Consider the following 27217-nt stretch of genomic DNA (forward strand, 5'->3'; position numbering starts at 1 on the left):
GATTTTGCTCTTTTTTACCCTCCCTTGAGTCTTGCTAGGCTATCCAATTTTGCATTCAGGGACCAACAGATGCATTAAAGTTACTTGATTTCCCCATGTTGGATTGCTAAAATAGCATCTGGATTTTTCCCTCAAACTTTTTGTAAGTGAAAGCGAATTCTAAAAGCTGTAACACCAAGGGAGTTATTTGAGAAGGGAATGACTAAGGCAAGAAAATCCAGATGACACTTCTGAGCTTGAATCTATTGAATCTACTGAAATGATTTATAGGAATTCATACCACTTGAGAAAGGCTCATGGGGAAAAAAAGAAATCAGATTTACATGTTAATTGCTGTAAGATAAAAGAAACTTTAAGAAGCAAGATCATCAAGATGACAATTAGTCACATAGTATGAGAAACGGGTTCTCCTTGGAGAAGCATTGAGATCACAGCTGACTCTTGCTTAGCTCCTGTTGGGTTAACTCCTGTACAGACAGGAAACGAAGGTGGCACCCAGTCTGAAGTTTGCAGGGACTGTCCCTTCATTAGTCTTTCAAGGCGCCTGGCTACAGAGAAAGCAAGTTGTCTTAACAGTCCTGCTTCACTGGCCAGCCCTGCACAGAAATTACAAACACATAAACTTCCTCAGCACCCATTTTGAAGGGGCATGCACCTCCCACACACGAAGGGCCCTCAGCTGTATCCAGCTCAACTGGATAGAGCTGCAACCCTTTGCAGGAACATTATGGCACTTGTCCAGCAGTTCACTTCTGGCTCTCAGTTTTGCCTCAGATTTCTCCAAGAAATACTAACATAGGGAGTTAGGCAGAATTAAGGACATAAGGGTTTAAGTAAACATATCCAAAAAGTATTCTTGTTTTTCAATTTAAGGAACAAAACACAAGTTATAAACAAATAAAATTATAAAATACACACAATATTGGCTGCAGGTCAAGAGAACAGACTATCTTCTGAAATACTGGATTTTTAAAAAGCTGAAATAAGACTACCTTAAGATTTTTTGACAAATAAACTTAAAAGGACAGGAAGATGACAAGCTCATCTGAACACAAAAGAGAAAGGCCTGGATGTATTTACATCTCAGAAGCTGTTACCAGTGGGCTGGACTGCAGAAACTGTGATAACAACTAGGGCAAACATCAGCCTTGACTGTTAGTCTGCTACCCAGTCAGTGCTCTGTGGGCCACCATGCAATCACTCACAGGGAACAATTTTTTCTAGTGCTTCAAGCCTAATCTTTTAAAAACACTGGAATTGATAGCTACCACCATTGCTCGTGAAAGATGAACCCCTTCGTCTATTAAATATTTCACAATGGTTAACTTGAAGTACCTGTGCTTGAGCTTATACCCACATATGTACATCTTGCACTCATTTTAGCTCAGCCTCCCCTAGCAGAGTTGTAATCTCCACTCTAAAACAGCATCTACTGAAGCTACACTTCCCCCCCCACCTCTAAAATAGTCTTTCATTTCCTTAATTGCATGTCACTATCTACATCTTCAAGTCTTCCCGGTGCTAAGGTGTCCAAAAGCAAACAGCACTGCCATACTGCATTACAGATTACACCAGATTCCCCTGATTCAGTAATTATGTATTCAGTCCCAGATTCTTCTTATAACTGTACAAACAGTCTGAATCCCATTTTTCTGGTCCATTATCCCTTTTCCCCCTTCCTGTTGCTGGTTTTCAAGCACATACCTCCCAGTAGGGAGAGTTACGGAGACTCCTAATTAAAAGTTTATCCCACTTTCTGCTCAGTTACTCCACTTAATTTCTGAATGGCCATGGAAATGCAGTTGCAAATGAATGAATGAGCGTCAAAAGAAGAAAACCTCCAGGCACATGTATCAGGTAGAGACAGCCCTAAACTAGCTGAAGTTTAAGGCACACATCTTTAACACAGTATTTATTTACAGCAAAATATTGAAAATGTGTATTAAAATAGCAATACAAATTTTTGCCACATTATCTAAATCTATTTTCCAAACCCTGTCCATGGCTTTTATCCAGTGCAATAGAAGGAGTACAGCTGGAGGGCACTTTGAAGGCACAAGTAGATGAGCCACAATAATTTTTCTGCCATCCATCAGTGAGGACTCAATGTAATACATTTCCCCACAGAACAGAACTATCGTCTGTTCTTTCACAGGGGTGGCTAACATTCGTTGCTTCTCTCCACAGAGATTGGAAGCAAATGTTACCAGTCTGCTGGACAATCCTGCCTCCTAGGAGTAGACAGGAAGATCCCACCAGTAAAGTCATTGATAATACAAGGACAAGGATGGGGTTGGAAATGCAGTTTCAGCATTGCGCATGATACCACCTTCCATCCATGTATTTCAAATGGAGCAGGTCCCAGATAGAGCCTAACTGTCCTCCAAAGACTGGCCAATGTCCATCACCTCAGCTGGATACCCCCAATCAGAGCTCCGTTGAATGTCCTGGAAAAACAGCTGCTGCTGGAGGCTCTTTAGGCTGTTCAAGACCTCTGGAGAGAGTTCATCAAAGACCACCTGTTTTTCCTGATCCTCCTCCTCTTCTTCCTCCTCCTCCACAAGGTCATCAGGAGGCAGAGGAGAACATCTAGAGATGTAGCCCTGGTCTGACTGCACTGACTGTCTTTGGTCTTTGCATTGGTCATCAAAGACCAACTGGTGTTGCTTATCGGCCTCCTCTTGGCAGAGAGATGGCTCTGAAGGAATGACACTCTGCTGATAAAACGAGTACATGAGTCCATTCAGATGGTGTCTCAATTCACCTGAGAGATTTGCAGGACTCTGGTCATCTATTGCTGAAACTTCAGAGTCATCATGGAGGATGACATTATTCCTCAATGGAAAGCTTGTCTCCAGAAGAGGAACTCCTTCCATACAGTCCTCATTACTCAGCACATGATGACCAAGTATGTTTCTATCTTCCATGGAAGAGACTGGCTCCACTACTTGAACTAGAGGAGCCTCATCCATAGGAAGGACCACAGTCTGAGAAGTTGGATCCCCACATGGATTAAGTTGAGGCTGCAGTTTACAGCCTCCGCTTTCACCTTCACGCATGTGGAGGTTGATGACATAACAGCAGTCAGGGTCAGGCTCCTGTAGGTGCAGCTGATGTTTCACAATTCCACCTGGTTCACTTAGCAATGAATCCACCTGGGTCTCTCTATTTAGGGACTGCAACTCTTCATCATTATCCAAGCAGATGGTTTCACTCTCAAACCAGTCTGGGTGCTCCATCTGCCAGTTCTTGAACTTTTGTACTGCCTCTTTCAACTTCCTCCCACTAGGGGTATCAATATAGTTTTCAGCTGTGATTTCCCGGATTCGATGGATGCGCCCAGGTTCAAACTTCTCCAAGTCCTGAATCCGAAAATAAATATCCTCAAACTTGTCCATCAGTTGGTACCTGGATGTGACATTGAATAGATCAGGTATATCTTTCTCACTACTTATTCCCTCAAAATAGCAGACTATATACATTCCAAAACAGGCTGGCTTCTTGAAATCTGGCAGGATCAAATTCAAGGCTGGCGTGAACAGGTCTCCCGTTGGCTTTTGCTGATCTTGCTTGAGACACACAGGCTCACTCCCAAGCATGGCCTGCCATTTGGCCTGGGTGCCCCGTGAACATAAGATGATGATCTTTGAAGATAGGTCTTCCATTTCTTTCTTCTGTCGAGTAAGCCAGGGTAATGGCCCTAACTCTGAGATCTGATGATCTTCTAGCAGATCTAAGGCCACAGCAGTGCCACACACCGTCATCAGAAACTCAGCAAACTTCAGCACCACATCCACGTACAGCAGGTGATCAGCAGAGTACACAATCCAAACCTTTCGGGGCTTCAAGGGTGGCAGAGGAAGGTCAGTATATGATGCTCCTGAAAGACAGAAAAACATTCATTCCAGTCACAGCCCTGAAATTGTAATGGTGCAAGCCAGCAGCAATCAACATAGAGTATTAACAAACGGTTCTAGGAACTACAAGTTTTGAAGCTATTTTGGCAACACATGCAGACATCTCATTGTAGAAATTTAATATGAAAGTCCAGACAGTGGAGCTGTGATTTATAATAACGCTTGGATGGTTCATGGAATTTCACCACACAAAAGTAATACACCAGCTTCAAGAGGCTTGCAAATGTAGCCATATTCTCTGCCGGACAGCTGCGTGCACCCCCAAACAATCCCCTATTGCTATGGCTTAGATGATTAGCAAGGGTTCTTTTGCCAGCACAGCCTCAGCTGGGTCAAAAGCCTCACCCCTTCACGAAGCAATTACGTCCCATCTGGCAAATACGGCATTCCAAATTCGAAGTTTATTTTAGCTAACCAGGAAGATCCTAAGGCTACCTTTTGGGTTTGAGAAGCACTTATAGAGTAGTAGAGCCTATGAGAGCCCTTTCTGGACAAACATGTGAGACCTCCAGAATGCATTACATATGCCTGATAAAGCACAGGCAGGACATCTTACCAGTCTGCAAATCATTGTGGTTGCATTTCCCTCGCCTGTGTCCTGGAAGAGAGAGAAAGTCACTGTCAGTCCTGAAAACATGAAATAAAATTAAACCCTTCAAACAACACCACCTTCCAAAGATTAGGTTCCAAAAAAAAAAAAAAAATATCTTTAACTGTGCAGGGATAAAGTGATGGGAAGTGAAAAGCCTAATAAGAAAATATACTAAATGAATAAAGACTCTTCTACAGCTCACTTTGCTATGTACTTCACTACATTTTTCCTTTGAGAGGAGAAAAAAAATGCACTCAAAAGTGATTTTCTCCACCTTCCCCAGATCTGGCCAGCCTCAAGAAGTAGAAAGCCCTTAATTGTTCTGTTTATCTCTCCTTAAGGAGAGGAAGCTTTTTTAAAGATAGCTTTTCCTTAAGAGGCTTCTCTGAAGAAGCAACTAAAATGTCCCTAGCTATACCTTATAGGTAAATTTGATGTTAAGAAATTTTCCAAAAGATTTCCGATTACTCCTCTCAGGTTAAAAAACCCAACCCAGTGAGTTGCACAGTTTCTCTGTGATAACTGCCTCAAGGCTGCAGCACAAAAGACTCAGAATTAGTCCTTAAGTACCTAATTATCTGACCCGCTCAATGTCAAACTCTATGTCCTGTTTTTCTTCTTTCGTCTTAATTGAAAAACATTATGTAAGCTCAAAATAGTATAAATGAATTTTGTAGAGACTTTGCGAGACAGGGGGAAGACTACAGTGTGGACAAACAGGAAGCTTCTGTCCTGCAAAACTCTTATGCAATGCAGGAGAAAACTAAATGGAAAAGATATCTGTAGCAATCTGCAGGAAACAAAGGGCTGAACTATGAAGTTCCTTTTCCCTCCTCATCATCTCTGAAGCACTATGAAAATGGGAGTATCAGGCAGCATAACCTCTGTAAGGCTTACCTTAACTAGGTGGACAGTATTAGGATGTTACAAGTCCCATGATGTGCAACAGAGGAGGGTGTTTACACAGGCACTTATCTCAGTGGCAAGACATCAGAACAGCAAGGAAGAAAACAGCAAGAGGAATAGGTACAGAAGTAGGAAAAATATAGTTTTAGCATTAAATCTTTTCTTCCTAGGTAGAATGAGTCTTACCTGCTCGTTTTTTGGTCATACAAATCACACCTGCTATGACTGATCCCACCAGTAACACACAGATCCCCGTGATACACCAGTAGAGCCATATAATCATATCACCTGCAGTACAAAAGCAGTGCTCAGACATTGCTTTACACCAATAGAGTTTTACCAAAGAACAGAAATTTCTTGAGCAGCAGGGGCCAAGGAAGAAGGACCCTCGCTCTGCCAAAACCCACGGGTAGTCCAGCACTTCCCCCTTACAACATACCACAGTCACTTCTCAAAATGAATCCCTGCTGTCATGACGATGCTCTACACCATAAACTTGCTCCACAAAGAACCATATGTGCAGCACACTGAAAACACAGATCAATAACCTTCCTCTAAATAGCAGTGTTTATCCAGTTTTGACAGGCATACCACCCATGTCCTGCCTGTTCATGTACTCTATCTTAAAAAAAAATAAATCACCATTTTGGGTGATTTTTTTTTTTAATCTACAGGTGTTTTTTTCCTTTTAAATCTTGGGCAAACAAGCTCCTTACAGGTGTTGTTGCAGCCAAAAAAAAAGATGTCAAATCATTATGCATAGGATTTATCTTGACATTCATAAAAATGAATATATGCAAGCTATTCTCTCCAAAAGCTGCTTTATATTATGGAAATTTTTTAACACTGAGCAAAGTGACAGAAAGTATTTTATATTAAGACTCTTCTTGTCAAAACTGTTTCTCAAAGAATTTTATGCAAGTTAAGTATCTCTAAAAAAATTGCTCTTTAAGGTTCACACTGCATACAAATACTTGCCTTGATAAATCATGGTGAAGTAACTCTTAACACAACTCATTCTGAACTCAGTGTTACAAGGGGACATTTCCTGCCCATCGGGTCATTCCCAGGGAGGACCATTTGTTATTCTATATGACAGGAAAAGAGCAGCAAAAAATGTTTCAGGGTATTGGAAGAACTTCTTACCTGATGGGTCTGTAGCTGCAAAAGACAAGAGTTACATTAAAAATTCAGCTCTCATCTGTAAGACAATGGGAATCTAATTTACAGAAAAGCAGTTCTCACTTGGAGCTGGTGAACATGGGATGAAAGCAGAGTATCTCACACAGTCTGTGTCACAGTTCTCAAAGAATGGCTGAATCTGCAGTTGAAATAAAGTCAGAAAACAAAAGCTATTCTTAAAAGCAATTTTGTTCACCACTTTACTTTCCCCCGCCTCAACATTCCCTGTATTTTAGCACAGGGACACAGAATTCCCATTTCCCTTCAGAAAACAAGACTAATCAAAAATTCTTACATTATTATTACGAAAGCAGTGAGCTCCTGAGGTTGCATACTTGCCATTCCCATTCCATAGCCTCTGACTTGGCAACCCTATACTAAGGAAAAGCCCGTGTATACAAAGAATACCTATATAAAAAAAATAATTATTCTTTCAGCCACAACCGTTATTTCCCTAATACAGGTACTTAGGGATTGCCAATCTCAGAATAAAACACCATACAAAAAACCATAACATTCTGAAGCTGCTCATTGTCTTATTGGTGAAGGAAGGGACAACAGTGAGGTCCTACCTGTATTTTGTAGTTGCAGCAAGCTCTTATGTTCTTCTCTATTTTGATCGTGACATTCACTTGCTGTTGTAGTCCACTCTGCAGAAATCAGGTGTGAGTTATAAGGGAAGAAAGAAAACGGAATGAAAGATGGAAAAAAAGAAAAGGAGTCGACATAAGAATATGGAGTGGTCCAAAGACGCAGAAGTTTCTTTTTTTTTTTTTTTTGGGAACAAGAAGCCCACAGAAAACAAAACAGACAAATGGTCTGGCCACAGTCACTGCAGGTGTCCTGCGTGACTGACGTGGTAATACAATTAAGAGAGCAGGCTAAGGTTGCACAAGTAACAATTAAGAATGTACCTTGTATAACTTCAAATGTGTTAAACTTAGTTTCTTAACTATGTAAATGTCTTCAGTTATTTAATGTGAAAACACTAACAAGCTTCCTTGTTTAATTAAACACAGCTGTCAACACTGTTGCTTCTGATACTAGAACAGACAAATAAGTTGCCCTTGTTACCTGCTGTATACAATCAATATCATGATAGTCTAAATATATTCTCTACAGTGTTCAGCAGATACATACTCCAAAATGAGGTATATTCCCCTCTGCCAGGGAAATATGCACATAGCTGTACCAGTAATAACTTGTGTCAGTAATAACTTAATACATATCAGTGCACGCAGCATGAAGCGGTTTAAGTGTGGAAGGAACAGAAAGATTAAACAAACTGAATGCCAATATATCCGCCCTCCCCCAAGGAAGGGTGGGGACTGGTACCAAATATTCAGCATTTCTCCTTCCTCAGACGCCTGAATAGGAATATGTCAGAAGACATTCTGGATCTACTTTGAGCTTCTCAACAGCACAGACTGTAAGACCTAGAGGAACTGATTCTCAGTTTGAGACAGCTGTTACAAAACTGCTCATTTGTGATAAAAAAAATTTAATTAACCCCCCCACCATCACATTTGATAACTTACTTCAATGATTTATTGAAACTTTGCACCTCAATTTTGGTTGATTTATTTAGTCTTATCCCCCAGGCATTGGCTTGACAAAGGTAATAAAGCCCAGATAATCAAATATCAAATTTCATTTTTCTTTGCAGATGTTTTTTTACAGACTGCTCCATGATAAAACCTTTTTTTGATCTTTTATCCACCAAATTCTTGAAATAAAATTAATCTTTCCAAAAGCAATTAAAAATCTGTGAAAATGACTCCTTGAAAACTGCTGTTCAAGTGCATTTGTTGTATCTCCTACATCATGGCTCCAAGTCCTTGTTTAGCAACCATTAAAAGAAATGTTTGTCCAAATTACCACAGAGGGTATCATTTAGGAAGGTAATTACCTCAGTGAAATCATGTGTGATCATTTTACACTTCTTCTCATTCAGGAAACTGGACACATGAATCTGATATCGGGCTGCCTCCATCCATGGGTTAAAGCTCACAAGCAGAGTTGTATCATCTAGACTTTTACCTTGGATCCTGGGGTCCCACAAGCTGCCTGGAAATAGTGCAGATATTCCCAAGTTTCTCAACTGCCAGAAATATTTCAACAGAGCACCCATGTCTACATGACTCAAACAGAAAAAAATTTACCTGTCTTTATACACGGGATGGTTCTTTTCATCAGAGTCTCCCTGCAGTCTGCAAGAAAGATCATCAGTGACTAGTCAGAAACATTGTACTTCCATTTAGGAAAAAACCACCCATTTTCTTACCAGAAGCCAGCCACCTAACCAAACCCTCCTTGGCTTGTTTTTTTCAGAAGAGACAATTAATATGAAAAGACTGAAAACATACAATACTTGCTATAACAGTAATATTTGACAACCCTTGCTAGTGTAAGACATGGACAGGCTGGATCAATGGGCCGAGGCCAATGGCATGAGGTTCAACAAGGCCAAGTGCCAGGTCTGGCACTTGGGGCACACCAACCATATGCAGTGCTACAGGCTTGGGGAAGAGTGGCTGGAGAGCCACCCTGCAAAAAAAGGACCTGGGGCTGCTGGTTGACTGCCAGCTGAACAGCAGTGTGCCCAGGTGGCCAAGAAGGCCAACAGCATTCGAGCTTGTATCAGGAATAGTGTGGCCAGCAGGACTAGGGAAGTGATTGTCCCCCTGTACACTGAGGCCACACCTCCAGTACTGTGTTCAATTTTGGGCCACTCACTACAAGACAGACATTGAGCTGCTGGAACGTGTCCAGGGAAGGGCAACAAAGCTGGTGAGGGGTCTAGAGCACAAGTCTTATGAGGAGCAGCTGAGGAAACTGGGGTTGTTCGGCCTGGAGAAAAGGAGGCTGAGGGGAGACCTTATCACTCGTTACAACTGCCTGAAAGGAGGTTGTAGAGAGGTGGGGGTCGGTCTCTTCTCCCAAGTAACAAGTGATAAGACAAGAGGAAATGGCCTCAAGTTGTGCCAGGGGGAGGTTTAGTTTGGATATTAGGAAAAATTTCTTCGCCAAAAGTGTTATCAAGCATTGGAACAGGCTGTCCAGGGGAGTGGTTGAATCACCATCCCTGGGGGTATTTAAAAGACATGTAGATGTAGTGCTGAGGGATATGGTTTAGTGGTAACTTGGCAGTGCTGGGTTAATGGTTGGACTCGATCTGAAAGGTCCCTTCCAACCTAGATTCTATGATTCTAAGACTTGTACAGAGAGGGTCATAGTGGAATTAAAACTTCATATTGATCTCTGGACCATGAGAACACCACAGCAATAGATTCCTCCAAGAGCAATCTGACCCAGGAAATCTAGGAAGCTGGAATCTTTCCTGATCCCAAAACACACTTCCACATTTACTATTCTCTTCACTTCATTTAGCAGATTGGCCCTGCTCTTTGGGACTTTCTTCAGAGTCAAATCTGAAGTTACATATTCAACATTTAGCAACGTGGGATTTACAAGTCTCAGCCTAAACTATGTCTCTCCTCCAGGGTTTAGATAAAGGAAAAGGAACAACTCCCTGCTTAAACAGTTGAAATAGAACATTGCTTATCTTAAATTTCCAACTTTCAAAGTTGGAAAGTTTACAGTGCCACCGTAATTCACATGTAAGCTCTAATCAGCAATGACTGAGCTTCACACAACACATTAAAAGTTTCTGAAGAGCCGTGGAGGATAAAAGCCAGGAAGTCCTTAGGGTGACTAGGTATAAGAAAGGATAACATGGCTGAAAATCAAGTCCCCCCCACCTCTCCTTTTCCAGCTCACATTGACTAACACACCACATACTTTGCCATTTTATAACTACAAAGTCATGTTGACAACCATAAGCAAGTTAAGAAGACGCTCAGCATCTTCGCAGAAAACAATAAAAAGAATTCTTTTTAGTTATAGAAAAGTTTTCACATAGACAAGAAAGGGTCAGGGACTAGGCTCTATCAAGTTTCTTAGTAAATTACATCTAACTGCGCCTTGGAAATCAAGTTTCACATGCCTAAGAGTTAATATTAGAAGCCAAACTTTACTCCTCCTGATTTGGAAATTCTGGCCTTTACTTCCAGCTTCCACAAGCAGAGGGGCAACTTCAAAAGAAGCATGAAAGACTGCTCTACAGGCCCATTCATGTACATGAAATATCTTTGTGCCTGCTCCACTGAGGAACATTTCGGCAACAAAATCCATGAGATGTAGCTTACCTTCAGACAGCCCCTCAGAGGGCCACCTATACTAGTTTTCAGGCTTAACTATTAATTTCTCTTTAGCCATAGCTGTAGCAGAATTCTTCACAAGCCACAGACACAGTTTCTCCGAAATCAGAGGATGAAGTCCAAGGCTTCGTCCAGCTTTATAGAGAACATACAAAACTTTTTTTATAGAAATATCTTCCATGTAGGAACTACAGTCAACCAGAATCAAAGGGATTGTCCTTCACAGAATAGTCCTTCTACATTCACCTTATTTGAAGGAGAAATTTGACAAACTGCTGGACACAGGATCCCAGAAACAAGGATGGTGATTTGTAGCAAAAGTGATGCACACGTTTTGGATATACACCACAAGAGTATGCAAGGCTAGCACCATGGACTTTCTGAACAGCAATATTCAGAAAGAACAACAGGTTTTTATAACACTGCCACTCTATTGCCAAACTTGCTCACAGGTCACGGATCTGGTCTGAAAAAACCCAACCCACAGGTCTACAAAACATCACAGTCCTAAGCTCAAAGCCTAAGTGAACTAGAGCATCTCTTACCAGGCATTGTGAGAGATGTGGACTTGCTATTGTGGTCTCCACGTACGCCCAGTTTAGGCAGGTGGTAGACAGTCACTTGGTAAGTCTGGCCAGGTTCCACTTCAAAACGGTCAAAAGTGAAATTCCACTGAAAACAAAACACATTCACAAGGACTTAAAATGAGAATGTTGTTCTATGAAGGCCTGAAATTAACAGCTGATTTCATCCTGTTCCACTGTGTTCCATTGTCCCATATGACCCTTTTTCTGAAGCTTGATTATAAAAAAAATGGAACTCAAGTGCATTAAATGTATAAGTCCCTTAGCCTGTCCCAAATTCTTCTGTTTGGAATGAGAAAAGTACAGTTATTTCTTGGGATCTTTGAGCTGATACAACATTCTTATGCCAAACAACTGTGTAGCGTTTCCACTAAATTACATTCTGAACTAAAAGGAGATTAGGCTAAAATACACAATTTTGAGACTGACATTTTAGTCTAGTATGAATCTTGCAGTGCTGTGCAAGTGCTAAGTATTCAGAATTGCACTTATACATATATAGTTCTGTACCTGGTCATTCCATACATACTTTCTTAAATCTACAGTTTTCCACAACAGCAAGGCTGTGCAAATTCTGGGAGAGGCACTGGCTCCAGATGGTAAGTTAACTATGGCCAAATTCTGCACAGTAAGCAACAAACTCCAGATTTCTGTTGTTCATAAAGGGAGCTATGGATGCTCAGCATTTTTCTGAGGAGGTTCCTAGACTGAGTGTGAGCTGAAGGACCACCCCTAAGGTTGGTGCTCTCCTCCACAGCAAGAGAGTACATGAAAAGTGGAAGTAAAAGGAGGGGTTGAGTTAAAAAGACTATAATGTCATGGCTGTCAAGCAGAATGCAAAAACTCCTACAATTATTTGCTTTAAGCAACATTCAGAACAATGACATGCTAGGCACTGAGAGCAACAATTCTTAAAACCCGAAGGATGGTAAGAGTGAAAGAAATCAAGGTAAGCAAGCAGGTTACATATGGTTACACACAAGTGTAAAACAAACTGGAAACAACAGTAGGTCTCAAACCCAAAATCTTGATTGTTTCATCAACTCTTCTAATCAGTCTGCACTTTTTATTTGATAACCTTGCTGTATGACAGTGAAAGAAGAAACAAACCCATGGACTAGAAAAAGTAATTTAGAACCCTTTGCACTCACCCAGCCTCCATCTGGACGGACCTGAAGTGGCAAGTTGTTCTGAAAGTCAAACTGGGCACGGATCTGTTGATTGCTGTTCACTTGCATCACAGCCAGTTCTGCCCCTCGGAGATACTGGATGCTAGCTGCAGGCACAGGTAGAGAGAGAGAGATATCTTCCTTTTCCTGTCATCTTTATGCATAGAGGTTGCAACCCCCACAGAGATTACCACTGTGCCTACTCTTGTCACATTTTTAGTCCTTTGAAGTGCTAGGGATCCCAATACAAGGATAACTGGTCATGAAAAGGTGAGCACGCAGGGTTGACTAACAGCATGTTCAGCTCAAAGGTTGTCCTACATAGCAAGAGCTCCATCTGTGCAAATGAAGGGGCAGAGTAGAAGGCAACTTTACTCTTCCAGACCTTCCAGACCAGTCTGGAACTACCTTCCAGACCGGTAGTTCCACAGGTTCAGTGATGTGTTTAGCTCTGCCTCTCAAGGCTGCTTCATGCAGTTTGGGCACCAAAGCAAATATGCTTTTATTTTGGTACAGAGAGTCACAAAGGGAAAGTTTATAAACATAGCTACACAAGATGACTGGGTTACCCGAGTCACACCTTCTTCTACACTACTATAGCTATACTGTGATAATAGCAGCCCTCAGACACAGGCCCTGCAGAAGGAAGAAATGAATGCGTTTAATTCTGTCCTGAATCATCACAAAACCGTGGACAAGAGTATGCAAGGGAAACATCACATACAAACAAAGATATTTGGAGAGTGAGAAAACTTGACTTACTGGTACTCATTTAGGCTCCAGCAATGAGACAATAATTCCTTTAATAAGAGACAGTGTACATAGAAAACTTAGTTACAAGGACTAGATTACCCAAAATGGGAGGAACTTGCACTGGGTTAACAGCACACAATTTATTTGTGCTCTCTCAAATTAATACTAATTTGTTCAGTTCATAGATGTAATTCCCTTGTGTGAGACTGCTGCAGTCATTACTATGCCTTGTAAACGCAATGCTTGCAGTACGAACCTCCCTTCTCCCCTCACTACCGTGGTAAAGGTGTCGGCCACTTGACTCCATTTTTATCTGCTTTTCTCATTTTAAATGTCATTATCCCATACTAGTGGAAACATTTTAAACTCTTGAATACCCAGCACCCACAGAGCCCCAGTTCAGTCACCCAGAAAAATCAAAAAACATCCCCCAAAACAAACAAAACAAAGCAGCCAAACCCCTAAATTTCAAAGGTCTGCTTTCATGACTAGATCAGTGAAAGACTTCAAGTCATAATGCTCCCCGCTACCCTTACCAGATCACACCTAATTCCTCTGCTCCACATTCACATTTAACAACCACCACTTACCATCAGCAGCCGCTTTCCATTCTATCCGAAGCACGGGGAGCAGTTTTCCATCCATCTGACGAAAAATGTCAGAAGAGACGTTAAGACTGCTTGGAGCAGAAGGAGTCCACATGGGAACGTGCAGCCAGCTCGCCTCCATGGAGGTACCTGTCCAGCAAAGGAAAATCACCATTAAGAGTGGGGCCAAGGAAACTCTGCTTAATTGCAATTATGGTCTGCATCTCGTGTCAGGGTTACTCAGAGGGCAGAACGAGGTGACAGACTGCTTCACAGTTCAGAAAGGCAGTTTTCACAGGCAAGTAATTTATAAATTGCCTGTAATATTCTGAGCTCACTCATTCTAGTAACTTACACTTCCTCTTTTCCTTAAAATCCATTAGTAATTATCACAATCAATGTAGTCTGGCTAAACAGTAAGTTTACTCAATATCTCCTGCAGCAAGTCCATATCCTTGCCGCTGAAACAAACCTATGTTAGAAGACTAGTACTAATTTCCAGCTTTCCAATGATAAGCAGTCTATCAGATACCCAGGGAAATTGTTCCAATAGTTAATTACTTTCTGTTTAAAAACCACCATACTTCTAATTTGAATATACATCTGAATTTAGCTTCCAACAACTGCTTGTTATGCCTTTCCTAAATTAATGAGCTCTCTGGACAGAAAAATAATTTATGCTGGTCAATACAGTGTTAGGGAAAACTGGTCCTGTAATCTCATCAGAAATGAAATCAGGTATGACAGGCATTAGACAGACTTAGACATTTGTAAGACATCTGACTTATCAGAGCATATTAAAAATAGCTCTGCTGAATATCAGTGAAGCACAAACACAGGAAAAAACCAGGCTGACAAATCAAGGAGGAGTTGCAAGTGGGAAATCATCACTGCTTGAATGTTTTAAATAGCTCCGTGGGGGTGAGAACAGGCCCAATGCTATGCATTTTTCAAAAAAATATCAACAATTGAGAAGCAAATATAAAATAACTGATGATAGAGCATATGATAACTGTCAGACCTGGGTGGAGGGGAAGGTAGAACTGTCAAGAAAAATAAATCTGAGTCACTTTGTATATTGGACCCATTCAGACAAAACACTTCTTGACATACTGCAATACATATCTAAGCACATGTAGTGTAGGCCATATTTACCTAATGAGAATTTATACTCATTTATTTATAGTGTATTTATTTATAACAGCACTGCTGAAAAACTATCAGAAAAACTACTGAACAGGAGCTGTGTCATGAAATCTACGACTAGACTAGTGTGATCACTGAATATATCAAAAAAGAAGGAAAAAAAAGAAGTAAAATGATTATACAGGCTTTGCAGAGATCGGTATGATACTCTTTAGGTACTTGTTGCATCCACAGTAAAGGACTAATATTGAAAAGAGAACAATGAAGAGCAAGAGAATAAATTTGTAGGTCGAATTCCTCAAAAGCAAAACATGTTTTGCTACCAGTTTCAGCTGGTAGAAATCCATGCTGCTAATGAAAGGCTGCTCTCTTGGCTACATTTTCCGCTTATTCCCTTGCACCAGTTCAAACAATCACAGGGCTGGGTAACGATTTGGTTCATAAAAACGACCTACCAAACAAAGATTTCCCTCATTTCCTTGGTGGGCCAGTCTGTCAAGCAGAGCTCAAAGCAGATCCTCCACCTGCAGGTCCACTGCCATTGGCACTTCCCGGGGGAAGGAGTGGGAGCGCTCAACTGTCCGCTTGCAGGGACATAAGTGGGAGCAGCGCCTTTCCCCATCAATTTGCCATTAGACAATGCGTGGTCAGGCCCCCCCAGAGTACACTTGCAGTCTTTTTTGCTGGGTCAGTGATGGGAACAGTGGAAAGTGGGCACTATCCCTACTTGTAACAGCATGGTTTTAGGCTTAGGAAGTAACCAGGCAATCTTCAAATGCTCATTCTACCAAAAAATATCTATAGAAAAATTGATAAGCTTAAAGTACCTTTAATATCCTTCCCCCAGTGCAGAAAAAACATAACAAGAACCGTAAGGCAGAATTTAAACCAAATATTCAAATAAGGCAGTATTTTAATGGTGAAGCTGCAGTTTGGCTTAGCCATGTTGTCAAGCTGTATTCTGATGGCCATCTGCCAGTGGGAAATACGATTCAATCCAATCCCACCCAATCCCTCTCCTGCCAAAAAAGTTTAAAATCTGGTTATTTTCAGTATAGTTGTCTCCCTGATCTGGCATGCCAAGCATAGCTGCAAAAATACTTGTGCCAGTAGGAGGCAGGGTTGGGCACTGAGGCAGAAGTGAGCCTGCTTAGAACGATGACCGCAAAGCAAGGCCAAGGAGTTCTGCAGCACCGTCCAGACACCTCCATGTACTAAATGGACAAATGAGGAATATTCTTCTTTTAAGAAGATTTCCCATAATTATACTAAAGTGTTTCAGATGTGTGCCATTGCTAAGACTTGACCCCTTACACCTGATATGGTCAATATAGTTCTTCAATGGGACTTACGGTAACTCTAATTTCCTTTTCCAATTCATATAATCATAGAATCACTTATGTTAGAAAAGACCTTTAAGACTGAGTTAATTCATTCAACTTTATGCCAAATAATTTACATTAATTCCTCTCAGCTGCTCCCCTTTACACCCCCTTTTTATTCTAGTCGATACATTAATTTTTCATCAAGTGCTATAATATATATAACAGCTTGTAAAGAACATTTACTGACAAACTTGTTCTAACATTCCCATGTCTTTAAAAATTGACTGCCCCAGCTTTAAATAGAGACCAAACAAGTTGGGTTGTGTTCCACCCACCCCCAAACTCTATCCTGAAAAAGACTTAACTTCCCATTCCTCTTTTAGCTGGAGCTGATTATGGATCAAACCAAAAACTCCCAAAGGAAGGCATGATAGCAGTGCTTCACTTTACATCTCTAGCAGGAAAAACTTCCTGTATGAACCCAGTTTAAAAAAAACCAAAACAAACAAAACACATGGTCTGATGAGAAAACAGCAATGAAGAAAAAAATTACTTACTATTTCTTACAAGGCAGTTTAAATCCTGTGGGGGGAAAGAAACAAGAATATTAATCTCATAATAGAAACTGGATTGACAGTAATTTGCTTCTGTTTGGTGTCAGGAGAGGGGCAGGAAAAAACCCAATTCAGTGAATAGCGACGCATACAAACTGGAAGAATGAGCCATCAGGAAACACTGCTCTGTTGTTAATCAGAACATCAAAGGACAGAGGGCATGAAACCTGCACACACCTGAACTGTATGTGTGACAGTAGTAGTTGTAAAATGGGAAGAAATTCAAGAGAGGAAAAAACGCAAGATGATGATAGTAAAAACTTTCCAAAATCCAGGACTGTGACAATAGAAACCAGTGTGACATGAAATAATGCTTGAAGCAGATGGGTATGGGTTTTGACCACCATTGCTTTAAATTACTGCTACCCAGCCCTGATCTTGCTGGTAATGCTTGCAAGGTCTAAGTCCATCTGACTGGAAGCATGAGCTCTCTGCAGCTAGGCTTGCCATTGAAGTACTGGGTTACGTACTGCCTGCTGCAGGGCATCCCCTTCATCTTACGTTTGGGTTCAAAACCACTACACAACCACACTCTGAACAGTCCTGTATTGCCTGAACAGAAACACTGCATCAGTTATGGCTGATCTTTTTCCTGGTGCCTTGTAAGAAGCAGGGAAGGGAAAAGACAACATTTAGTAAGTGCCAGGCTTGTAAGTAGGATATGGTGATTTTACTTTCTGGAAATCTATTTGAGATACAATCCACTAAGGAAAAAAAAAAATAAATCAGAATTAGACTCTCTCGTATTAAGGATAAAGATGTCCTGAACATAAAGCAGCAACCAGAAGTTATGTGGGCTCTGTCTGTTTTAATTTACACTGGAAGACCCTGTGGACACCAGGAGAAAGGATGTAACCTTGCTTGGTTAATGTGAGGCAAAGTCCTAGTGATAAGGAAGTCTGAAGTTTTCACTGACTTAGTAAATGAAGATGAGGGCTAGGTTTCTTCCTACTCATTTCCTATGCCTAGACATATACAGTTGGATATTATTGTCAACTGTTGCCACAATATAATTCATTCCAGTGGAGGAGGCAAGGCAGCAGGGTTTTAACCTCTCTGCAACTTCTTAGTATCAACTCCAAGTGTATTTGGGGCTTCGCTTATTAAAGTGGTGTAGCCATAGCTATCCAAGGTTGTATTTATGTTTTCAGGGATGGATGCTTGAAAAAGCCAGCTGCGCCTTTTCAGTAGTGAACATGCCCTCCAGCATGGCATGGAAAGGTAAAGTTTCACAGACACTAAGTTGGCATTAGACCCCATCACTGGTAGAGATGCAGCCCTAAACCTCCCTTCCCTTACATCCCAGCGCTGTGGCCTGAGCTGTGACCGACCACATGGGAACCTGGCTACAGCCTGAAACTGACTCAAGGGAAAGAAGGGAGGCAAGTTGTGAACTTTGGTAAAAAAAAATATTTTCCTACCAGCCAGGTAGCAACGTGGTATTTTTCAAAATGAAATCATCTTTGCTGCACTAAGTTAGGAGGCAACATCCCCGAGGGAGAACAAATATTCTGATTGCACTACTAATGAAGGTTTCTTTTATAAACGAGAAGGGAAGAGGGATAAACAGTCACACACTTATCCTTTGCTTGCTATTCTCTCACTCTGTTCTCTTCCTTTCTTCCTCACCTGCAGAAACCACCCGCCTTCTCCCTTATCTTCGCTCTAGATCTTCGTGAAGTTTTCAACTCACTGTCAGATCCCCAGCCTCACTTCTAAGTTGCAGCACTAACAACTCTGGAAACACCCAAACTGGGTCTTGCCAGAGGGGAGAGTCTTGGGACAAAAGTCCCTAAAAGCTGTGTAGCAGCACCCTGCATGAGGCAGAAGAGCTCTAACATAACCAAGAGCAAAATAAATCTATGAACTTAATGTCAAAGTGTAGCACCATGTAAGAGGTACTTTGTTTTGCTGTGCTCAAAAGGTCAAACCAGGCATAACTAGGGGAACCAAAATGATCAATTTGCATATAAATGCAATTTAGTCTGAACTGTACTTTCACAATTATACTGCATCTAATTGTTGCAGACAAGTGAACAGAAAAATCCTCCATCATGTATTTAGATCCTGTCTGACTTAAGAAAAACTGGTTACAGGTCTAGTTAAAATAGAAGTGTTATTGCACCTTTGTACCTCCTAAATCAGGTTTCCTTCTCCCACCCCTCCCCTGGAAGACTCCCATGTAGCATCTGCAACTTAAATCCTCTGATAATGGAAAAACCTAGAAAGCAAGCAAGCAGATGCCCACTAAATCAAACCAAAACTAGCTAAACTGCAGTCACTGAAAAAGAGAAAAATATAAGTTGTAACTACCAGTATGGAAAAGCAGACTAAGCTACAAAAAAAATTTACTCCCAACACTTCAAATGTTTAATCACACTTTCTTAGGTTAATTATTTAAGCAGACAGTGCCCCTTGCATGAACAGGTGCGGTGATTTTGGCTCCAATGGAGTTAATTTTCTTCACAGCAGCTGGTGTGGTGCTCTGTTTGGGATTTGTGACCAAAACAGTGTTGATAACACAGGGATGTTTTAGTTATTACTGAACAGTGCTTACAGGGCATCCAGGCCTTTTATGTTCCTTAGACTGCTCACCCCAAGCAGACAGGCTGGGGGTGCACAAGAATGTGGGAGGGGGCACAGCTGGGACAGCTGACCCCAACTGACTAAAGGGATACCCCAGACCACATGATGCTGTGCTCAGCAACTAAAGCTGGGGGGAGGAGGAGGAAGGGGGGGATGTTTGGAGTTAGGGTGTCTTGCCAAGTAACTGTTACATGTGATGAAGCCCTGCTTAGCTGGGGACGGCCAATATCTGCCTACCGATGGAAATCAATTCCTTATTTCACTTTGTTTGCATAGACAGCTTTTGCTTTACTTATTTAACTGTCCTTACCTCAATTCACAAGTTTGCTTGCTTTTGCCTTTCCAATTCTCTCCCCATCCCACTGGGGGGAGACAGTGAGCAGCTGTGTGGGGCTGAACTGCCAGCTGGGGTGAACCCACAACAGGCAACAAAAATAACTGGCTACTAACTATGGGTTTTTGCTTATAATCTAATGACTTCTATTACTTACTATTCAGTCATTTTGTCCTTGTGCTGTTGCAGTTATCAGCAATTATTGTAAATTGCATCATGATAAAGCCCTTATATAAACTATAAGGCATTATTTGCCTGAAGGGCAGCAACATTTGCTTTTATTTGAGTGCTGGTGTTTCTCTTTATTAGCAGATAAGACATAGTTAAATGAGGAAGTGCCGCATTTCCCCTTTTTTTTGTTTTATGGTCAATATGAATATTGAACTAGCACAGCTGATAAATGGATTCTCTCCTCCTCCAGGTCTATTGTCACAGGTAAAAGTGTTCACAATGATGTTCCCAGCATTGATGAGGCCGTGCCCTTCCTGACATTCTTAAAAAGCTGAGAGCTTAATCAGGAACCATCAGTCAGTTGATGACGATTAAGATCTGAAACTTGACAATTAAGATATCTCTTATCTGTCAACACTGGGTTTCTGTGGGGACAAACAATAGTTTTTCTACTGTGTCACTGTTACCCAACCCTACTCAGGATTTCCAAGGGACTACCTACATATGTTTTCTTCCTACCACACACTAGCCTGTTTACCTGCTGCGCCAGTAACACTATTTTATGTGTAGCTGACTATGTTGGAGTGTTTTAAGCTGACACCAGTTAATCAAGAATTTAGCAGGTTTACCACAAGAGGGCGGGGAAGGATTCTCCCACCACATGGCAGCCTGTACCAACCCAGTTGTTGGTCCACTCCCTTCCCAGTCCCCAAAGTGCTACAGGGGACAAATGTAGAGGCCAAGATGCCCAGAACAATTCATCCAGACAGGAAGTCCTCGCTATGGGCATAAGGAAGCAAAGATAACACCACAATGCAGGCAGAGACATAACAACCCCAAAGGATACATAGAAAGCAGTCTCCATGAAAACCCTCATCTCCTTTTTGGATATTGCCCAGGTGAACTGGACTAGGCTGCAGCTGAAGGCACATTTTTATACCAAGAAAGTGTAACTCCAGAGAATGACATCCAAAAGTCAGGAAGCAATTAAATAAAAAGACAAGTTGGTTTTGCAGTAAAATAAGCCAACTACTTCCAGATTTGCACTGGCTACCTCCTTAGCACTAAGGGGAATACTTGCTGGTTTTCTCTTGTAAATGTTCAACAAACCCAAAACCTTATCTGATGCATTGGCTCATTCAGAGTGCATTAACAAAGCTGTGGTCAGAAGTACTCAACCTCCTTTCCCTACTTGAGCAAGCACAAATTTAGATGATACAACAGAAACAAAATTCAGCAATGATTGTTTCTGCTCACCCACATAAAGCTAGAAGCATGTAAGAAGCATTGACAGAATTGAGATGTCTGCACACAACAGACAAGCAAACAAATGGGAGGAGAAAAAAAACAAAAATGAAGAGCTCTGCAGAAAAGCTGAAATGGAGTCCACAACCAGGCAACACGCTCTGCATGTTTTTATAGAAGGATCTTAAATTGAGATGTCCTCTTTTCATCAGCTTCCTATTGCCTTGCAGGCCCAACAAGCAAAGCTACAAACACGAGAGGCATAAACATGGGAACAAGACAATCATGAGGTGATGCCCGAACCTATTATCAGCAGAAGAGGACAAGCACAGCCAACTCTTCATGTTTACTTGCCATATTTTCACAGAGAGCTAAGCAACCTTTTCTTTCACTCTCTTTTCCAAGATTTTTCTTGCTTTTCACATCAAAAAAGAACAGACCATATGTCATGGAGAATCACATGAATCTGAAAGAAATGTGAAACTGATTAACAGCACCATGTTATAACGATTCAATTAAATTAACAGGAGACCAAGATTTCCCAGCAGGATGCTGTCGTAACTTGCAAGAAATTGCCATGAGCTGGGCAAATGTCCAGTTTTCCTTTAAAGAGTGGCTGCTGAACAGGAAGGACTCCAGCTTCCCAAGATCTGCCTCTCACCTATGAGCCATTCTACATATCTTCTGAGGCCTGGCCAATTTGAAGTTCACTGCAGTTTCCCTTTCCTGAGTCCTCAGTTAAAAGCAGCAGAGATCAATCAGACATGAACATGTTACAGGGATAACTGCTGAAAGATTATTTGTTTAAGGCTGGTAGGAAACAACTATCTTCTACAAAATTGTTTTTATTTTTTAAGCATGTTTCTCTATAGTTTCTAAGTTTTTTCTCATGCCTTCATATAAATTCTCAGCAAAATCAAATCCAAACACAAAAATTGATGCTTTCCCACAAAAATAAGTTTTAAAGTTTTATCATATTTTGGTAGTTTTGATCACTAACGCTTTCTATATTGATGCTTGGTAGTTTTGATCACTAATCCTTTTTGTGCCAAGAGGCGCAGAAATATTTTAGCAGCACTAAGTGTGACCACAGTTTATGGTAACATCCTGCATAGCAAAAAGATGCCACAGAGGGGAATGAGAGAAGTTGGTCAACAGCAAAGGCAAAATGAACACATTTGTAAAGGAGGACCAGCAAGAGTCTTCCTCACGTGCACCACCATCATTCATCTTCGTGAGAGATGTTGCATCAATTTTTCTCCAGAGACTTTTAGTGAACTATCCATCAAGCTGGCAAGATGGATTTCAGAGAGCAAACTGCGTACACCTACCCAGCCTCTTAAAGATGGTGGAGTTATAAACACTGCATTCCTCCAGGACATGAGGCATGCCATGTCGTGAAACAGTTACAGCCCAATGACTGTACACAACGATTAAACACTTGACGTGAACAACCTGATGGGTATTTAAGCTGTGGGATGTTTTCCCCCTGTGCATAGAAAATAACTGAACCCCACCTCCCTCCAGATGACATATGCAAGTAATAGTTACTAGAAGGAACTGGATTTGCAGCCATGCTATTCAGCCTTACAGCTGAGCAGGTCTGATGGAGTGGTGGTGAATAAGACCCATTAAATGCATTTGTTGGCATTTTAATGATATGAGCTGTTAAACGAGCATTTAGTTTTACTTTCACAATTTACAGGTGGCTACCGATACTGATATGACACTTTCCCTCCACCACTCCGTCTCCAAAACAGCCTCTGCCACGAGAGTTTTGCGGAAAGAAACGCTGCTGCTCGCCCTGACCTACTCTGAAGTTTAGCAACAGCAGCGTGAGTATAGTGGGTTACAAAAAGGAAGTAGGTCTCACCAACCCTGCTCAGCAACAGCTTCCCTTCTGAACCACACCGCACTCACTCATTGGAAGGGTTAATGAATCACCCTCTGAAAACACTGCAACTGACAGAAAGGGAAGGGGAAACTGTTTTCAACTGTCATAACTTCAGTTGATGGTACTTTTTCCTATGTGTGTCAGCAGCTTCACAACTGCTTCTAAAGAGGCCTCTCAAGGGCTTAAGCCAACTTATTTTTCTTAAGCCTACCTGCATTTTAGAAAACAGCTTATTGAAAGAAAAGGCTCAAGTAGCAGGTTTACATATTCACTGATCTATGAGAACACCCAGAGGGTGGGGCAATGCGTTTCCTCAGTGAAAGCTGGTGATGTACTAATGAACTCCTCACCAGGCTACTGTGGTTCATGTTCCCTAAAAAAAGAGCTACAGCCAGGAAGACAAAGTCAGTCAAAGCCCATGCATCCAAGAACTCAGAGAAACTCTATAATGTATTACTCTCAAGGTCTGCGTGACTAACAATGTTTGGGATATCCATGGTTATGTTAGATGCCTAAGCAATATTGTAATGTATTCTTTCTCCTTTGCTAAGATTTTGCATTTTCTAACTCCCAATTTCTAACAATGCCCAGCCTCAACCAAAACTGCAAAAGTGGACTGTTTTCTTGGGGTATTTTTAAATAGGAGTGAAGGCAGCAGGGCAGGGGTTGGGTAAACCAGGGGTAAGCATATGGTCAAACATTAGGAAAGGGTGCAAAATAGGCAAAGAATAGGAAATGTGTGCAGGAAAAGATTATAGAAGCTTTCATCCCAAAGGACACATTTTGATTTACGTATATCTACAGCTACATCGCTTTCTTCTCTAGGCTGCTGAGAGTGCATCATGGCATACAAAACTTTCTAGTATAGAAGATAGCTGCCCATTATCCTGTTTATGCATGCACTGCTACTGTTAACAGAAACAAAAAGCAAAACCAGATCTCTTCCCCCTCCTACACACTCTTTACATGCATTTTAGAACAAAAAAAACCCAAATCAAAACAAACCCCAAAAAACCCCAGAGAGAGACAGACTAGACAGGAGTTCATAGTTTGGGCTGCCAAAGTTAGCTCAGTTCAGTTAGTTCACTTTTTACACAGACACCACATCTGCACTTCTCCATCTGTATCCTCTCTGTCTGGTTTCACAGGGAGAAAAAGCAGACAAAATCTGCCTTTTCAAAATTTCAAGTACATATATAATGTTTGTTTACCTTACTCCTTCAGCAGAGATTCCCTACTTCCTCCTAAAAACCCCTCAGCTGCAAGGAACAGGTTAAAACATTTAGGATATTAGGCAACCTCAGCTATTAGCAAAGACTCACATCCTGCTCAGTAACTTCAGGCAGTTTTAGCAAATCTCAGCCCCAGCCACGTCCCCTCACAGATGTTAGCGACAGGCACTTCCTGGCAGCCATCACATAGCCAGCCTAATTCTGTGGTATTTATAATCCTAACCTTTAACGTTAAGTTAATGCAGTTGTGCGCTCCACGCAGTTGCTGTGACACGCACTGCCCACACCAACTACAACCAACCCCACCCCGCAAACCCCTACAAAAACTAAGTACCGGTCCTCAACCGAGCAACACAGCAAGGGTGAGGTCTGCAGCGGGACCGTAACGGCCACCGACCTCGGATGGGCCAAGGGCACCCGCTGTCAACCGCGGCAGCTCGACGGGGGTCCCGTCCGCTGTGACGGGCAGTTCCCCCCGCTTCGCCCCGCCAGGGAGAGCTCCGCTCCCCTCCCCAGGCTTTGCCCGCCGGGGCCGCCTGCGGACGCGGGGCCAGGGCTGGGGCCCCAGAGCCACTCGCTGCGCCCCGCTCGGGAGGGAGCGGGACGGGCCCGGGTCTGGGCCCGGGTCTAGGCCCGGGGGGCACCGCGCCCCGAGCCCAACAAGCCCCTTCCCGGGCGAGCGAGACCGCCCTGACCCCCGAACCCCTCTCCGGCGGGGGAGCCGCTCTCTCGCGCCACCTTCCCGGCCCACCCGCCTCCTTGTCCCCGTGGGACCCCCCACCCCCAGCACACCGGCGGTTAGCGGCTGTTGGCGGCGCGAGACAGCGCAGGAAGCGGGAAACCCCCCACCTCGCCGGCCCGCTGCGGAGGCGACGGGGACGCCACCGGCCCCGTGCCCGTTGCCTGCCCGGCCCCGCCGCCCGCCTGCCGGCGCTTCCGAGCTCCCGGCGCCCCCAACCCCGCCGAAGCTTACCGGCTGGGAGCAGGTGAAGGGCGGCGCGGCGCTCAGCAGCAGCCGCAGGGCCGCGCCGGCAGGCGGGATACGGGGGAAGACGACGAGGAAGAGGAGTGGAAGGGGCAGCCGCCGCGGCCCCGCGCCCGCCATAGCCCCGTCACTAGGGCCTCGGGGCTTCCGGGCTTCGACCTGGGCGCGGGGCGGAGCCGGCCCTCACCTGAGGAGGGGCCGCCGCGGGGGCGGGGCCTGCGGGGGGCGGGGCCGCGCCCCCGCCCCGGGAGCCCGCCCGCCGCAAGCGGCCGTTGGGGCGGTTGGTCCGCCCGGGAGGCCGCGGTCGTGAGGACAGGAGAGGGCCGGGCCGCGCCGCGCCGCGCCGCGCCGCCCTCCCCGGCCCCGCTTTGGGTTGCTGCGGGCCCCGGGTGTAATCCTGACGGGGGGTGCGGCCCCGCCGGAGGCAGCCCTGTGGGTAGAGGTCGGGGCCAAGGAGCCACGCCTGGTTTTACCCGGGGTTTGTCTTCGCCTTCACAGTTAAACGGAAGGGTTCCCGAGGTCTGCGCGCTCGTCCTCGCCGGTGCGCGCCTCCAGCTTCGGGTGAATACCCTCCGAATTAAAACCTGACATCAGCAGCGGTCTGCAGCTGCCCAGTAAAAAGCGTTATAGGCGTGTGCTGTATTTTTCCTCTCGTGGGGCTATTCTAAATGCATCGCATTCACAAGGGGGCTGCGCAAAGCTCTTGCTCCTTCCTGATGCTCGCTGCGTTTCAGCTGGCTGGCAGGTTTCGCTCGGGGTTTCGCACCCTTCTTCACACCCACGGCCGGCTTTCACCCGGGTTTCGCCCTGGTTTTCACCTCACGGTTTTCACACAAAGCTGTATCCCCAGCCCCAGGGAGCCCGGCCGGGTTTCCAGCTGCAGTGAGCTTTTCGTCAAAGCTGGGCTGTTTGCTGGGCTTCGACCAACAGCCGAGAGCACGGCGGTTTCAGATGGTTTTTGTGGTGGCAAATGTCTAACTGAGGGCCGGCCTGAGCCTGGAGATAACGAGGTTTCTGGCGATCGTTCTGCCACTCCAACGCCCCACGCTGATGACATCCACAGGTTTGAATCACCTCCTGGGTTTTATCATTTCATGACACCACTAATTAACGGCAGCAGCAACGCCTGCAGTTCTGACGTTTGCATGCAAGTCAGGGAAAAAAAAAATATACACACATTCTTTTTTCTTTAGACATTATTTCACTTGATCTTATACCAACTCACTCGGACTGACTACACTATGATTTTATAGCGCTATGGCAGGAAATAGCAGTGCTCAGCTGGCATCGCAGCGCAATTGCTTGATAACCATGGTAGAACAAATTTGTTCGATTGAAAAGTAAATGCGTGGATTATCATCCCATTATCTTCACGGTTTATGTATATACTAATTACACTGTATTTAGGCTGGGGGCATTTATTTTTTGATGCATACGCTTGGTTAAAAAAAAAAAAGAGTCCTGTGGAGAAAATGTTAAGTGTGTGGTTATGCATGAGTCACACTTTGGACATCATGACATGGCAGAATTTCTGTCGTCACAAGAGTACAAAGAGTGATTGGATTTCCTAAGTTACAGTTTAACGGAGCAGGCCGTGGCTGTCCAGGTCTGTTCCGCAGGCCCTGAAATACACCTGAGAGCCCGTGAACGGCAGCGGGACTGGTGATGGGAAATAAGGGGCTGCAGGAAGCCATCTTATTTTTCATCCACGGCTGAGAGAAGGGAGCAATGTCAAAGGAGTTCTGATAACATTTACAATATTAAACAAATCTGGA

The 27217-nt window shown here is 43.3% G+C and overlaps 1 protein-coding gene across 1 annotated transcript; it reads right to left on the reverse strand.

The window, feature by feature from the left end:
- Nucleotides 1-1851: 1851 nt before the first annotated feature.
- On the reverse strand, nucleotides 1852-25677 carry IL17RA (interleukin 17 receptor A). The gene is made up of 13 exons (XM_063359389.1): nucleotides 25431-25677; nucleotides 16939-16963; nucleotides 13914-14060; nucleotides 12553-12677; nucleotides 11363-11489; nucleotides 8760-8807; nucleotides 8507-8664; nucleotides 7170-7247; nucleotides 6661-6736; nucleotides 6562-6576; nucleotides 5602-5703; nucleotides 4474-4515; nucleotides 1852-3880 (listed from the first exon to the last, which is right to left on the reverse strand). The coding sequence occupies exons 1-13, from the start codon at nucleotides 25560-25562 to the stop codon at nucleotides 2373-2375; spliced, it is 2583 nt and encodes an 860-aa protein (XP_063215459.1). The 5' UTR covers nucleotides 25563-25677; the 3' UTR covers nucleotides 1852-2372.
- Nucleotides 25678-27217: the final 1540 nt, after the last annotated feature.

The sequence above is a fragment of the Chroicocephalus ridibundus genome, chromosome 1 (genome assembly GCF_963924245.1).
Source record: "Chroicocephalus ridibundus chromosome 1, bChrRid1.1, whole genome shotgun sequence".
Taxonomy (NCBI): Eukaryota; Metazoa; Chordata; class Aves; order Charadriiformes; family Laridae; genus Chroicocephalus; species Chroicocephalus ridibundus.

Excerpts from the sequence above, each read along its gene's own strand:
- IL17RA (XM_063359389.1), bottom strand. The coding sequence starts at position 25,562 with ATGGCGGGCGCGGGGCCGCGGCGGCTGCCCCTTCCACTCCTCTTCCTC. Across the intron at positions 8,665-8,759 it reads CATCCCGTGTATAAAGACAG|GCAGCTTGTGGGACCCCAGG; the intron begins GTAAATTTTTTT and ends CACTATTTCCAG. Across the intron at positions 4,516-5,601 it reads TATGACCAAAAAACGAGCAG|GACACAGGCGAGGGAAATGC; the intron begins GTAAGACTCATT and ends TCTCTCTTCCAG.